The 13,978-nt window shown below is 41.7% G+C and overlaps 1 protein-coding gene across 1 annotated transcript; it reads left to right on the forward strand.

The window, feature by feature from the left end:
• The first annotated feature begins 3,032 nt into the window (after positions 1-3,032).
• Positions 3,033-11,656, forward strand: LOC142970419 (sodium-dependent neutral amino acid transporter SLC6A17-like). The gene is made up of 11 exons (XM_076110628.1): positions 3,033-3,330; positions 6,062-6,219; positions 6,986-7,112; positions 8,304-8,485; positions 8,593-8,703; positions 8,789-9,030; positions 9,610-9,802; positions 9,917-10,109; positions 10,304-10,463; positions 10,611-10,773; positions 11,258-11,656. The coding sequence occupies exons 1-11, from the start codon at positions 3,048-3,050 to the stop codon at positions 11,654-11,656; spliced, it is 2,211 nt and encodes a 736-aa protein (XP_075966743.1). The 5' UTR covers positions 3,033-3,047.
• Positions 11,657-13,978: the final 2,322 nt, after the last annotated feature.

The raw sequence follows: 13,978 nt of genomic DNA on the forward strand, positions 1-13,978 counted from the left end.
TTTTCTGCGTTCATAATAAACCCTGGATATTGTTGATCGCTGCTAAAGACTCACGGTGAGAAATAATTTATTCCTAACATCCCTCCGCTGTGCATCTCTCTCTTTTTAGGTGTTATCACCTGCCTCGAAATAAAGAAAGTTCACAGACAGCTGGGAAATAGTTTCAATCGCTTTGTTTTACGTCTTAAACGCAGCTTGTTTTGAGCCACGTCAAGTTCTCTCTGCCTATATTGCATCGTTGTCGAGATGTGGTGTAGTTTACACAGAGGTCGCTGATTATCGTCTGTGACCTTGATTGCGCGTGTTTAAAAGTCGTCTCATCACGTGATGAGCGGTAGAAATCTGAGATGAAAACACTGGGCTCTCACCATCAGCACCAGATGTGCTGACACGAGGGAGCAGTGCTGTTGTGTTCATAAGTGAGAGCATTCCTAACCTGCAGCTTCTCTGCTCAACTATATTTTTCTGTTAAAAAGCTTTTTATGAAAAAAAAAAAAAACTCTTTCGATTTCCACTGGTCCACGCCATTATTTTCTTAAAGCTGTGATATCTAATGGGCTGTTGCCAGTTAAGTATGAATGCGCTGGTTGTTAAAGACTTCAGATGTTTAATACTTCCCAGTGTGAAACAGCTGATTAAAAGCCTTGTAAAAGAGGCTGGTAATCAATAAATTATCGATTAATGGACACGTGGGCATTTAAACACTGATTACACTGATAGCTGCAGGGTTTGCAGTTTTTCATCCTGTTAGTTGTGTGTTATATTGTGTATATAAGTGTTTAAATGTCATTACTCTCTGTTCAAATATCACTTGTCTTACAGTGAAAACTGCGATGGGGGAGGATACGCAGCTTTACTTTGTCACGTGGCAGGATATCTTTGGGTTTTGAACTGTTAGTTGGACAAAACAAGCAATTTGAAGACATCAACTTTGGCTTTAGGAATTTGTGACAGACGTGTTTTCACTTTTATTTCATGAATTTAGAAAAGAATCTGTAGATAATAAAATAGTTGTTTGTTCTGACTCTGGTTTGGATACATCCATTGTTAGAGTGTCATGTCCAACAACATGGAGTCACAACAGAAGATAGCTGCATACACACATGACAAACTGCTGTATTGTACAATAGAAGACACTATTTCCTAAATGAAACCACACTATTGTTGTACAGAAAACGACCCCACATTGCACCCTCTGGTGTTGATGTGACATTTTGTCAGAATAAGCAGGAGTCCGAGTCATTAAGAGATGATGTACATTATGAGGTAGCTTTCCCTTGTTGTGAAGAATGCAAAAGAATAAATAGGTTATGTAGGTTATATTTTAAACTCTGTACTAGATCTCATTTTGACACAGGAGAGAGATAACATTGCAAGCACACCCAAAGATTAGTTTCCTCCTGCCATGAAAAAAACACGTCTTTACTTTGGCATGAAATGATTCCACACAGTCAGACTCTTAGTATCTGCTGGGTTCATGAAAACTGTGTGTTGGTGGGTTTTTCCGGGCGGATTATTTGTTGGGTGTTTTCATCTCTCAACGTTGGCTGCATGATGCAGCCTCTGATTGATATTACGTGTCTTGTATGCTGTAGGATGGGATTGAATGACAAGACAGAGAGGCGGTGCCGGGGGCTTTACAGTTAATGCACACAGGATTATGAAGACTTGTGAATGGACATGGATTATTACATCACAGGCTCATCTTGGCATGCACAGATGAGGAAATCTGGTGTGGGATGAAAAATGCATAAACAAGTAAACAAAATGCACATTCTGAGCACGAATTAACTTCCGGTGTGTTTGTATCATTCTTGTTACCTTGAGGAGCTCTGAGAGTGTTTGTGTGGAGGTCATGTTCCTTGTGGAGAATCTGCTGGCGGTAACAGAGTTTGTTTTAGGCTGATGTAAGAAGTGAGTGTTGTGACGATGAAGGCTTGTGTGCATCAATGCTGTTGCGTCACACTCGAGGTGGTGCAGCATCTTCATTCAGCCACAGTTTCCTTAGTCACACATTTTCCCTCTGCTTTGACAGGACTAAAATTGTGACTTAGTCTGTATTCATAGCCTGTTGTTTTATTTATCTTTTCCTCTGTATGTGAAACAATGTTCGAACAACCTAAGCTTTGCAGTTGTGCATGTCAGTGGATGGCAGATTTTTTATAATGGAGAAATGACTCACTCAATAAGTAATGAGCCTGCACAGGGGCTCGTGATGTGGATCAAGAGACCACATGACGGCACCTGCTTCATCCAGAGCATCATGTTCACTTCCTCCATTTCGTTTGGGTTGAACCAACCACTCCCTGAAAGAGGGGTGAGGCTGGATGTTGCAGCCAGGCTTCAGAGGATTAGGGGAATTACAGGGAAAAAAGCACTAAATTTAAGCTTTGCCGAACAGGGAAATTAAATAGAACAATTTGCAGGATTGGGTTTTTTTTTTTTTAAACCAAAAACATTTCGTGAGAGACAAAAAGCTGTATAGCGTAAAAATGTCCCTGCTGAGCTTTGTTGAAAGAATCGGGTTAAGTTAACACACAGGTGTGACGAATGGTCTCCTGTCTTTATGTTGACATCCTTCATGGCTCTGGAGAGGCATAAGTGTTACAATCCATTGTCTCGTTATGAGCCTAACCAAGCACTAAATGGAGGAATAATTGTGTCAGCGACTGTGTGAAGTGTTATTTAAGGATCACAAAAGGAAGCTTCAAATTAAATGAGCCTTGACAAGGCCACAAACCCAACAGCTTATTTGAAATGGAGACTATTTATGGGATTTTTTTTTATCCAATAATAGAAGATTATTACATTTTAATTATTGATGATAGTCCTTGAAACACAATTTTCTATTTGACCTTTCTCTCTTTCTGATGCAGGACTGAGGCCCAAACCAAAGACCCAGCTGTCACTGCTCAGCATCTCCCTTATAGCTACATCCATCCACCTCTTCTCCTCTATCTGTCTGTATCACCTCCTTCTGTTCCCAACAGACTCGCTCTCTCTTTCTCTCACCACCCCCACCCCCCTCCCGACCCTCAGCCTCCCTGATGCCTAAGAACATCAAGGTGACGCAGCGCGAGCAGAGCCATGAGCACGTCACAGAGTCGGTGGCCGATCTGCTCGCACACGAGGAGACGCTCGACTACAAGAACAGCTCCCTGAACGTTGGAGGGGCCGCCGGGAAAAAGGTCCCGCAGATAGAGTTGCCTGAAAACGATGGACGCCCCGCCTGGAACAGCAAACTGCAGTACATCCTGGCACAGGTTGGCTTCTCTGTGGGCCTGGGCAACGTGTGGCGCTTCCCTTACCTGTGCCAGAAGAACGGAGGAGGTAATATACTCGAAGTAGTCCAAGCTGCCGTGTTCCACAAGGATCATCACATTTACTGTACTTAAATTCACATTTTACAGAGTTCCTTTATGTTTTTAGAGGTTTTTGATATCCATAAATTCATCTTAACGTAAAGCTATCACAACCCTTTGTGATAGTAACAAAAAAGACAGTATGATGGATCGTAATGTACGCTAATAGTGTCTCCAACCCAGGACTACTGAGAATAAACAACTAAGATTGTGAACATGCTTACCAGTACACCTGCTATAAACATCAGCATGTTAGCATCGTCATTGTCAGCATGGCTGTGCTAAGCAGGACACATTGAAGTAGTTTTACCAGGGGGCAACCTCCGGGTTTGGGAAAGTGAAGCCAATGTGGAAGTATTTGAACTAACTTCTTTTAAATAGCCATTAGGGGGCGACTCATCCGGTTGCAAAAAGAAGAACTTCTCACTTGATTTATTACCTCAGTAAACATTGCAAACATGAGTTTATGGTCTGAATCTAGTTTCAAGTCTTTTTCAATACAGCATGATGTGCATTTTGTAAATTATGATCCCATTTAGAGTAAAATAGACGATACAGCAGAATATGCTTTAGTGCGTGGCTACCTTGTGATTGACAGGTCGATACCACGGCGTTGTCCGGTCTCGTTGTTGTCCGTGTTTTTGTCCTTCAACTTTTACCCTTCATAGTGTTTTTTACTTCATTCTTGGTGGCCTGAAAATGTCCTATTCAGTGTTGGGTTTTGCTTCACTTCTGGTTGCAAAAAAAGTTTTGACGTCACGATGACTACGTCCACTTCTTGGGTTTGAGTCAAAAGTAATATGGGTTCACATAGGTGGTCATCTTCTAGATAGATAGATAGATAGATAGATAGATAGATAGATAGATAGATAGATAGATAGATAGATAGATAGATAGATAGATAGATAGATGTCTTTCAGACAAACATTTATTTAAAGTCAGCATCTGCTCAGCTTCTTGTTTAGCTTTTCAGCTGTGTTGCAGTTACCCTCACAAACTACATGGAGCTTCCATTCAGGACAGTAAACAGCAATGTCTAAATATAGCTGCACTATTGATTACTACTGCCGACAGGGCAGGCCGGGCTCCGCTGATATTCTGGTAAACAGAGAAGGGCTTGATAAAAAATGTAACTGTATAGTGATGAGGGTATATTTTGGTCTGGGGCTGCATGTAACCGGAGGTGCACAGTGTAAACCTGAGTTCACTATAAGTGGAAAAAAGTATTGTCATTGCTTATAGGCAGGATTTACTGACAGTACATTCCCAAACCAGTCAGGTTATGCGGCCTGATGAGCAGCCATTTTTCACTCTGTAATTGTGTGTGACACATTAAAGGTCTGTGTTGTTTGGGAGTTATCGCGGTGGGGGCTTCTCTCTCATTGATGGTACCTCCTCATGTATTTCTCTTCTCCCTTTAACATCCTCTATCCTTTCTCCCTCCATTGTCACGTCTTAATGCTGCCGTATTCCACATTATAGTATCTGTAATGCATTGGATTTAAAAATCCTGGCAAACTCCTAACTACATTTAACCTCACTATTCTCTCTATTTCAGCCTTCTTGATTGAGCCTTTTGCCTCCTCTCTTCTCTTTCTGCCTCATGACTTCACCCACTATCAAATGTGTGTGCTACTGTATGTAATTCCGATTTTTGATGTATTAGCAGTACGTGTTTGCCTGCTATAAGTCCCGGATGACGAATCGCCCTTCACATGGAACACAGTTGCAGCCTGATTATGCCGCTCTGGATTAAGCTGCAGAGAGACAAATTTAGACTTCCATCAAAATTAAAATGAAATTCTAAGAATATTCGTCAGTGGAGTCGAGGACCTTACGTTTGAGAGGAGCTGGGTGTGGGAGGGGGTTGGGTAAATATATCTCAATGGATCACATTTTGTAAGTGATGCAAAATAGTTGAATTATTTACAAATGTCACTGGCATTAAAACAGCAACGTTTATACTCACATTGCTAAAGGATTATATCAGTATATTTACATATTTCAGCCTATTTACTACAAATACACTCATTGGATGACCAGAAAATTATGTTTAAAAAACGGTTTAATGTGATGCAGTCGTTTTAAAAATACAACATATTACTGTTTTAGAAAGTCGTCATTTTTTAAGACTGTTTGTGATGGTTCTGTCATATTGGATTTCATTGTATTGAACATGTTGGTCCTGGCATGTACATGAGAGAGACAAACAGCAGTCTAATAATACGACAGCACCACAGACTACAGACTCAAAACAAATGATGTACTGTAACGAGCAAACAAAGAAAGAACTGATCTCAATGTAAGACGTGGAAGAAATTCTACAGCGATATGGTTCACTGTAAAAAGTGTAAAAAGCCGTAATGTAAAGTATATGATATTCAAAGTAAAAGATTAAATCTGTAAGGAAAAGTCCACTCTTACATTATCTCGAAAAAGGATATTCCTTAATTCCCACAGCAACAACTGCATTTCCGTTAATTAGTTTGTTTTGTTTATTTTTCATTAGAAACATACTTTTGCGTCTTTGCAATTGTCAGACAAATACAACAATAATAAAAGGCATTCAAATTAAGGACGGACATCACTTGTTTTTCTGTGTTGGGTTACCAACCAAACATTAGTCTCCATTTTTGTTTCGTACAAATTTACACATTTGTCTTGAAATGACTAATGCCATGTGCCTCCGTGTTTTTCAGGTGCCTATCTGGTTCCCTACTTCATCCTCCTCCTCCTCATCGGCATCCCGCTCTTCTTCATGGAGCTGGCTGTGGGTCAGAAGATCCGGCGTGGGAGCATCGGGGTCTGGAACTATGTCTGTCCCAGTCTGGGCGGTATAGGGGTGTCCAGTCTGATGGTGAGGGGGGAAAAGGCACTCATTTCCATTTTCAGAATAATCTCAGATCTCTACAGCAGTAAGCCTAAAACATACACTTGATAACACTTTCTTTAGTGTGCCTCGGAAAAGCGGCGCGGTGGAGAGAAAGAGTGTGTGTCCTCTGATAAGAATCAGGGAGGTTAATGGAGGAAAGCATGCAGTTTAAAAGAAGCACATCTGCTGAATGGGCACCAGAATAAGTAAAAACCAGCAACTCTTCTGTCTGTGTGATTTATTTATAATATTGTTATGCCTTTTGCCTGCCTGACGTATGGTTTGTGTCTCTTATGCATGTTTATAGCATGTAACAACCATGAAACCGATATGGCAATGAGCAGGATAGAGTTATAGGAACATCTGGAGTCACCACAGCAACCTTCACGCTGCCTCAGGCTTTCTTGGGTTTATGGGAGGTATTGACGTGCTGGAGAATGAAAGGTAGCCTTTCGTTAGAGTTGCACGGCTGACGCAGAAGTAGCTATAAATATCTCGAGGAAGATCAGTGTTGAAAAGAGAGCGCTTTAATTATTCATGCTTTCCTCAGCCTTATTTAGCTTGTGAATGTCCTGGCTGGCAAGATTGCTCTGGAGATTGAAAGCAACATGGAAAATACACAAAGCATGCTGCCTCATCTGCATACTTTTCTCACACTATATTATACAGTTTAGTGGAGGTATAAAAATTAAAACCTTATACTGTAAAATGTGATCTATCTGTCTGTCTGTCCTTCTGTCTGTCTATCCAGGTGTGTGGCTTTGTAGGTCTCTACTATAATGTGATCATCGGCTGGAGCATCTTCTATTTCTTCCAGTCCTTCCAGTATCCTCTTCCATGGAGCGAATGTCCAATCAGAAGGAACGGGACACTTGCCAGTGAGTGACAGTAAATAGCAACTTAGAGACAAGGAAAGTTACATGTGTAGCACATTTGAAACACAGAGTCAATTTACTGTAAGGTCGTTTGCATAAAACAAATAAGCGCTTTAGAAAAACATTTAAAAGCAAAACAAAGACAAACGCTAAATCGATTATAGAATAAACGACATGCAGAAAAGGTCTATAGGGAACTACTGGGTTTATTTTTCATGGATATAAGAAATATAATACTGACCAGTTTGTGTATTTTGTTTTCAGTTGAGTCAAATGCCATTACAATAGATGAATGCTTTACTGTCTAATACCAAGAGTGCGTACATTTTCAGGATTATGTTGTGTCATTGTTATAATCAATCTTTTTAAAAGCATCTACATGGTTCTTCTCATAATTATTCCTCAATGAACCACCATGCTACAAGCTTTAGGATTACATTTGCAGCCTCAGCCTTTCGACAAACCTACAGCAAGCAGATCAGACAAATTGCGTTAACTTCCTCACAACTTTCTGTCACGACTTCACGGACATAATCCAGAATAAAACCCTCCGGAGTTCATTTGATTAGAGGCGATAATAACGTAACCCCGGGGCCAGCCGAGAAACTGTGACTCAGCGAGGCTGAGGCTGCTGGCAGAAAGACAGGGAGCAGAGTAAAACATTTCACTTCATCCAGTGTGACACACACAGCATCGTGATGGAACAAGACAGTAATCAATTTAGCAGAGGCCAATAGATTTCATCAGATGTAGATCATCACACATCTGAAAAGAGCTTTACCTGCACCTGTATGTGTTTATGTGGGTTTTGTATGTGAATCTGCACCATCCTGCAATATCATGTGGAGAAACGCAACACTGTTAACTCTAAACTCACATACAGTACATATAATACTATAATTTCCCTGAGGTATAGGAATGTACTGTGTGTTCAGTAAAAAATCTCAGGTGTTGTGAATTGCAAGTTCAGGCTTTGCATACTAAGCACACAGATGACCTTGTTTAGCTCCCTTCACGTCCGAGAGGTGTAAACCAGCCGGGAATTGCGATATTGACTCGAGCAAACACTCATTATATTTCTCCCTCTGCCCTCTCCGAGACATCCAAACCTCCCTGCTGCATCTTCACACAATGAGAAATGCTCATTAACACCCAAAGTAAAGCTCCATCTCGCTCTGTCTGCCAAACATGCAGTTCTGGAGCCGGAGTGCGAAAAAAGCTCGGCCACGACCTACTTCTGGTACCGTCAGACTCTGAACATCACCAGCACCATCGCAGAGAGCGGCGGCCTCAACGTGAAAATGACCCTGTCTCTACTGGTGGCCTGGATCATCGTCTGCCTCGCCGTCATCAGAGGGATCGCCTCCTCTGGGAAGGTAGTGGAGAGGATAAGGCAGAAATGTACGATGTGATGACAGAAAACATGTAGGAGACCACCGGATTCCCTGACCTGAATGTATGTTTACATTTTCCTCTTTCTCAGGTGATGTACTTCAGCTCTCTTTTCCCCTATGTGGTGCTGTTCTGTTTTCTGATCCGAGGTTTGATGCTGAAGGGCTCAGTGGACGGCATCGCTCACATGTTCACTCCCAAGGTGAGACTTTGTTCCTCGCAGTATTTTTAATCAACCATGCTGACAAATGCTCAACAATCTGACTTTCTCTTTCGATACCTCACAGTTGGAGAAGATGCTGGAGCCGCAGGTGTGGAGGGAGGCGGCCACCCAGGTGTTCTTCGCCCTGGGGCTGGGGTTCGGAGGAGTCATAGCCTTCTCCAGTTACAATAAGATTGATAACAACTGTCATTTTGATGCAGTGCTCGTCTCTTTCATCAACTTCGTCACTTCCATTCTGGCCACGCTGGTAGTGTTCGCCGTGCTGGGCTTCAAGGCCAACATCATGAATGAAAAGTGTATCGTAGAGTAAGTTCAACACCTGCAGACGCTATTTATCCTTAAGCACCAATCATGGTGTATGTAAAAAATCTTTAAGCCAAGAATATAAAATATGAGCACAAAAACAAAGCGTGACCAACTCAGCCACTTGTTTGTTAACAAGAAATGGTTTATTTCCTGATGCGTATTGTAGATTAACCAAGAAATTTAGCCTGAATTTTCACAACATATATATTTTTCCGATCCCGTTTCCCCGGGGGCGTGTGGGACAGCTGGGCCGATGAGATATACTGTTGGTTTACTAATTAATCAATATCATGAGGGACACCTGTCAGAGGATCCTACTGGTCCTTGTTCCTCGTCATACTAACTCTCAACAGGAATGCAGTCCAATGTCCAGTATCTATGCATCTACTATGTATGGTGCTATGTGCTGCTTGGATTTGAGCTTTAAATCTTTACCCGGCTTTGTCTCAGTCATGTTTTTATTGAAAGGTGCAATATAAATACATTTATTATTATATACAGTCCGGCCCTTGCCTGTACATAATATGTACGTTTAAGTTTGCTTGATATCTGTGGATTATGTTTATTTTATCTCCGTAGGAATTCAGAGAAGATCCTGGGATACCTCAACTCTAACGTCCTGAGCCACGATCTCATCCCTCCACATGTAAACTTCTCCCAAATCACCACATCAGACTACGCTGAGATGTACGGCGTCATCAAGACAGTAAAAGAGGGCAGCTTCGCCCAGCTAGGTCTGGAGCCTTGTCTCCTGGAGGACGAGCTCAACAAGGCAAGTCTTCGGCACAGCCCCGCTACAGCCGACTCCTGAGCATGTTCTGTGTTCGACTCTTTTCCACCTGTCAGTCTGTTACTTAATTTCAGTCTTCTGACTGTCTCTCTGCAGTCTGTTCAGGGCACCGGCCTGGCCTTTATCGCCTTCACAGAGGCCATGACCCATTTCCCGGCGTCTCCGTTCTGGTCAGTAATGTTCTTCTTCATGCTCATCAACCTCGGTCTGGGCAGCATGATCGGCACCATGACCGGCATCACCACACCTGTCCTCGACAGCTACAAGGTCCAGAAGGAGCTTTTCACAGGTAGACCTGCCCCACTGACAGGACAGTGTGTGCTATTAGTAGTTACTCAGCACTGCATTAAAGCACATCTGAACGGGCTTTGTATTATTGCTCCGAGTGTACTGAATGCAAAACACTCACAGTAAACAAACATTTTATTTTCCATGTATTTTCCTCTGAAGGCTAATTGTTTGTCTTCTGTGGGTTTGTTTCAGTGTGTTGCTGCATTGTGGCCTTCTTCTGTGGTCTGTTGTTTGTTCAACGCTCAGGGAATTACTATGTCACAATGTTTGACGATTACTCTGCCGGACTGCCTCTCACAGTAGTGGTCATCCTGGAGAATGTGTCTGTCGCTTGGATTTATGGCACAAAAAGGTACAACTGGCTGTATGTTTGTGTGTCTGAAATTCATCACGCTCAAAAATTAAATAAAAGTGGAACATAGGAGTGTTAAATAAGCATAAAATTGTACAAAGGGACTTAATCATTACTGTAATGTTTTTGTTCTTCTTTCTCTGTCAGGTTCATGCAGGATCTGGAGGACATGTTGGGTTTTCGACCATGTATAATCTATTTCTACCTGTGGAAGTACGTCTCCCCTCTGTGTCTCATTGTGCTTATCGCAGCCACTGTCGTAGAGATGGCCATCAGTCCACCAGGATACAATGCCTGGGTCGAAGAGCTGGTCAGTGTGTGTATGTGTGTGTGTATGTGTGTGTGTGTGTATGTATGTGTGTATGTGTGTGTGTATGTGTGTGTGTGTGTGTGTGTGCGTGTGCGTTGCCAGCTGTCTTGTTTGAGGTTTCTTTTCTGTTTTGATCTACAATTTTTATATTTTCCTATTAAGGAGTTTTCAGAGGACCACCAAAGTCAGCCAGATTCATCCTCTGGGAACCATGCATGTCTTTATAAAAGTCCATTGCAATCCATCCAATGGTTGTTGAGATATCTCAGTCTAAATCTGTTGGGGCGACCAACCAACAGATTGACGTTGCCACCCCTGCAGAAAAAAACATTCTGATTCTCCATTACATAAGAAAACAACCTGCTAATTTGTAGTTTGGATTCAAAGGCAAAGAATTTCATTCTTATGCTCCCCTCTGTTTAGAGAAAATAATTCTTTGGAATATAAATAATCACTAGACCCCTCTGTGTGTGTGTGTCTGCAGGCCCAGGAACGCTTCGAGAGTTATCCTCCCTGGGCACTGGGCATGTGCTTCTCTCTCATCATCGTGGCCATGCTTCCTCTTCCTGTTGTCTACATCGCCCGTCGCTTCAACCTAATGTCAGACGGCTCCAACAAGCTGTCTGTCTCCTACCGTAAAACCATGATGAAGGACATATCCAACCTGGAGGAGCAGGACGAGTCCAGATTCATTCTCGGCGCCAAGCCCGGCGAGGCGCCACCATCAGCGCCAGCAAGCAGGGCCTTCCTGACTCCAGGAGGCACCAAAACCCTGGACACCAACTCCCTGTCTCCAAACATCTGCTACGGTACGAGCTACCAGAACGCTACCATCAGCCCCACCACACCGACTACACCCGCCACACCAGAGTCTGACTCTTGACTGCTGTCCAAACAACCCTCTGACACCCAGTCCTGTAGCACAGTTCACCGTCTAGCCATAAAGTCTCTACCGAGGGTCACTGCAGAGCCGAGAATCCCCACCACTGCCCTACTAACGCTACAAAACTGTATGTAGCCGCCCAATTTATCTGAACACACTCTTCTCAAAATAACACCAAGGAACCACCTGCAGCAGGAGGTTAAAAAAAAGACTAAATTCACTCTTAACAGTATAGATCAAACATATCAGAATGAGATTTGTATTTATTCTGTATATAACATCAAAGGGTTTATTAAGATAAAGTTCTGTGATCTGCTTTTCTTTGCCTTAGTATAAGGATCCTTAGCAGACAGCCCCCACCCAACACACACACACACACACTCACGCAGTTTAATGCACATCCCCGTGGATCAGTTCAGGGGATCTGAAAGAATGAATGTAGAGGAGCCGGTGTGGTCCTGCTGGTTAAACTGTTTTTTTCTGTACACTGGGCAAAGAGAGCCAAGATGAATGTGAGTTTAATTATTTTATGGATTCAAGCATGTCCTCCCTAGTGGTACAGTGTGTCAAAGCCATACAATTCAAGTTATTTTCTATGAAGTATTATGCAGGGATTTCAGTCAGTACATACATAATGTCTACACAAGCACCTCTGTTCTGATGTTTGAGCTACAAAACACTTTTCACAGCGCGGATCTGTTTTCAGGGCTGTGTATTGTAAACTACACTTAAGGCTGCTCTAAAGACATCCATTTATGTCCAATTCCCATTTCCCTCTGTGTTTTGTGTGTAGCCAGTATTGTAAACAGTGGTATGCAGTATAGTAAGATGTAAATGATTTCATCATCCGTTACACAAACATTATAACATTTGAAATCCATATATTTATGTTCCAGAAAAAAACAGAAAGGATATGCTGAATTCTGTTGAAAGTTAACCACTTTCCACGCTTGTTTTCAGCACGCAAGACTGAAAAACATGGCACTCGTTATCATTCAGTAACAGAAAGCACAGCTTTTTCATGAGAATTTGAAACAAATGTTGATTCCTCGCTTAATGCAGTTTCTTCCTCCTAGGCCACAAAAGCACAAAAGAGATTTCACACAATTATTGTGCACAAGTGAATTACTAACTCTAATTGTTGATGTATTGTTTTGAAGACTTATGCACACCAGGAATTAATATGTTCCGTACAATGAGTCAGCAATAAATATTTATTTTAGAGCACAAACTATATTCACTTTGGACCAAAAACATAATGAATAAGAAATAGGAAAATCAGCAATGGACCAAAAGATTTAGGAACTGAAGGAACGAAAATCCAAATAAAGTAATAAACTCATCAAATAACTTAGTATGAACTTCTGTAAGCCTTGGACAAACTGTACATACATGCACAAACAACACATTAATGTACACATCAAATGCACACAGTTTCTGTATATGTGTGGAATAATGGACCTCATTAAGTCTTATTGAAACAGACAGACACCCCCACGTTTTCTTTGTGATGGAGATCTTTGACTCCTGGTTGAACTGATTCATTGTCGTACACACTGGTAGCAAATAGTTGTGCAAAACTGTCAACAAGTTCCCACTGAGCACACTCACGTTCCTGTTACATGGAAGAGGATACCTTTATTTATTTTTTTATCACAATATTCAAAGCAATGGCGTTAAGGATTAAATGGACTATATTTATATTCCTGTATATTTGCATTGTAGATGTGATAAACAACAAATATTTATCTTTTAAAAGTGACCAGTATATATTTTCATCTTCTGTGATGGTTATTTAAATTGTATATCTAAAGACTTGTCTATTTTCTAGTCTGTGTAGCTATTTCTTTTTGTGCGATGTGAAAATGCTGCTGGGAGGTGATGTGTGATGTGAAGTGTAGTCTTTCTGGACAGCAGCAGCTGGTTGTCTGTTGTGTTCATGAGAGCTGTGTGTTCTTCTGGCTGCAACTCCATCACTTTAGCTTTAGCGGTCTGCTTGTTTTTAGCCACACTAGCACCACCTCCGTTGACCACAACACCATCCAGCAGGTCAAACTTTCCTCTTGAACAACACACACAATTCCTGTCTGCCTCAGATATATTAAGATGAATGCTAAGATAGCATCATGCTAAATGTTAGCAAGCTGCTCTGCTAATTGTGTGACAAAGCGCTAACACGCTGTTACCTTTAGCCTGACAAGATTATTAGCATACTAACTAACCTCACATGTTAAATGTTTTGTTAAATATCACCATGCTAACAAATCCATTAGTTACTAGCATACATGTCAAGATGCTAACAATTCTCGGCTCAAATTTAGC

Source organism: Anarhichas minor, unplaced genomic scaffold (assembly GCF_050575085.1).
Source record: "Anarhichas minor isolate MPS153535 unplaced genomic scaffold, ASM5057508v1 ptg000043l, whole genome shotgun sequence".
Lineage (NCBI taxonomy): Eukaryota > Metazoa > Chordata > Actinopteri > Perciformes > Anarhichadidae > Anarhichas > Anarhichas minor.

Coding starts and splice junctions, on each gene's coding strand:
- LOC142970419 (XM_076110628.1), top strand. CDS start 3,048: ATGCCTAAGAACATCAAGGTGACGCAGCGCGAGCAGAGCCATGAGCAC. Junction 8,486..8,592: donor GGATCGCCTCCTCTGGGAAG/GTAGTGGAGAGG, acceptor CCTCTTTCTCAG/GTGATGTACTTCAGCTCTCT. Junction 10,110..10,303: donor CCAGAAGGAGCTTTTCACAG/GTAGACCTGCCC, acceptor GGTTTGTTTCAG/TGTGTTGCTGCATTGTGGCC.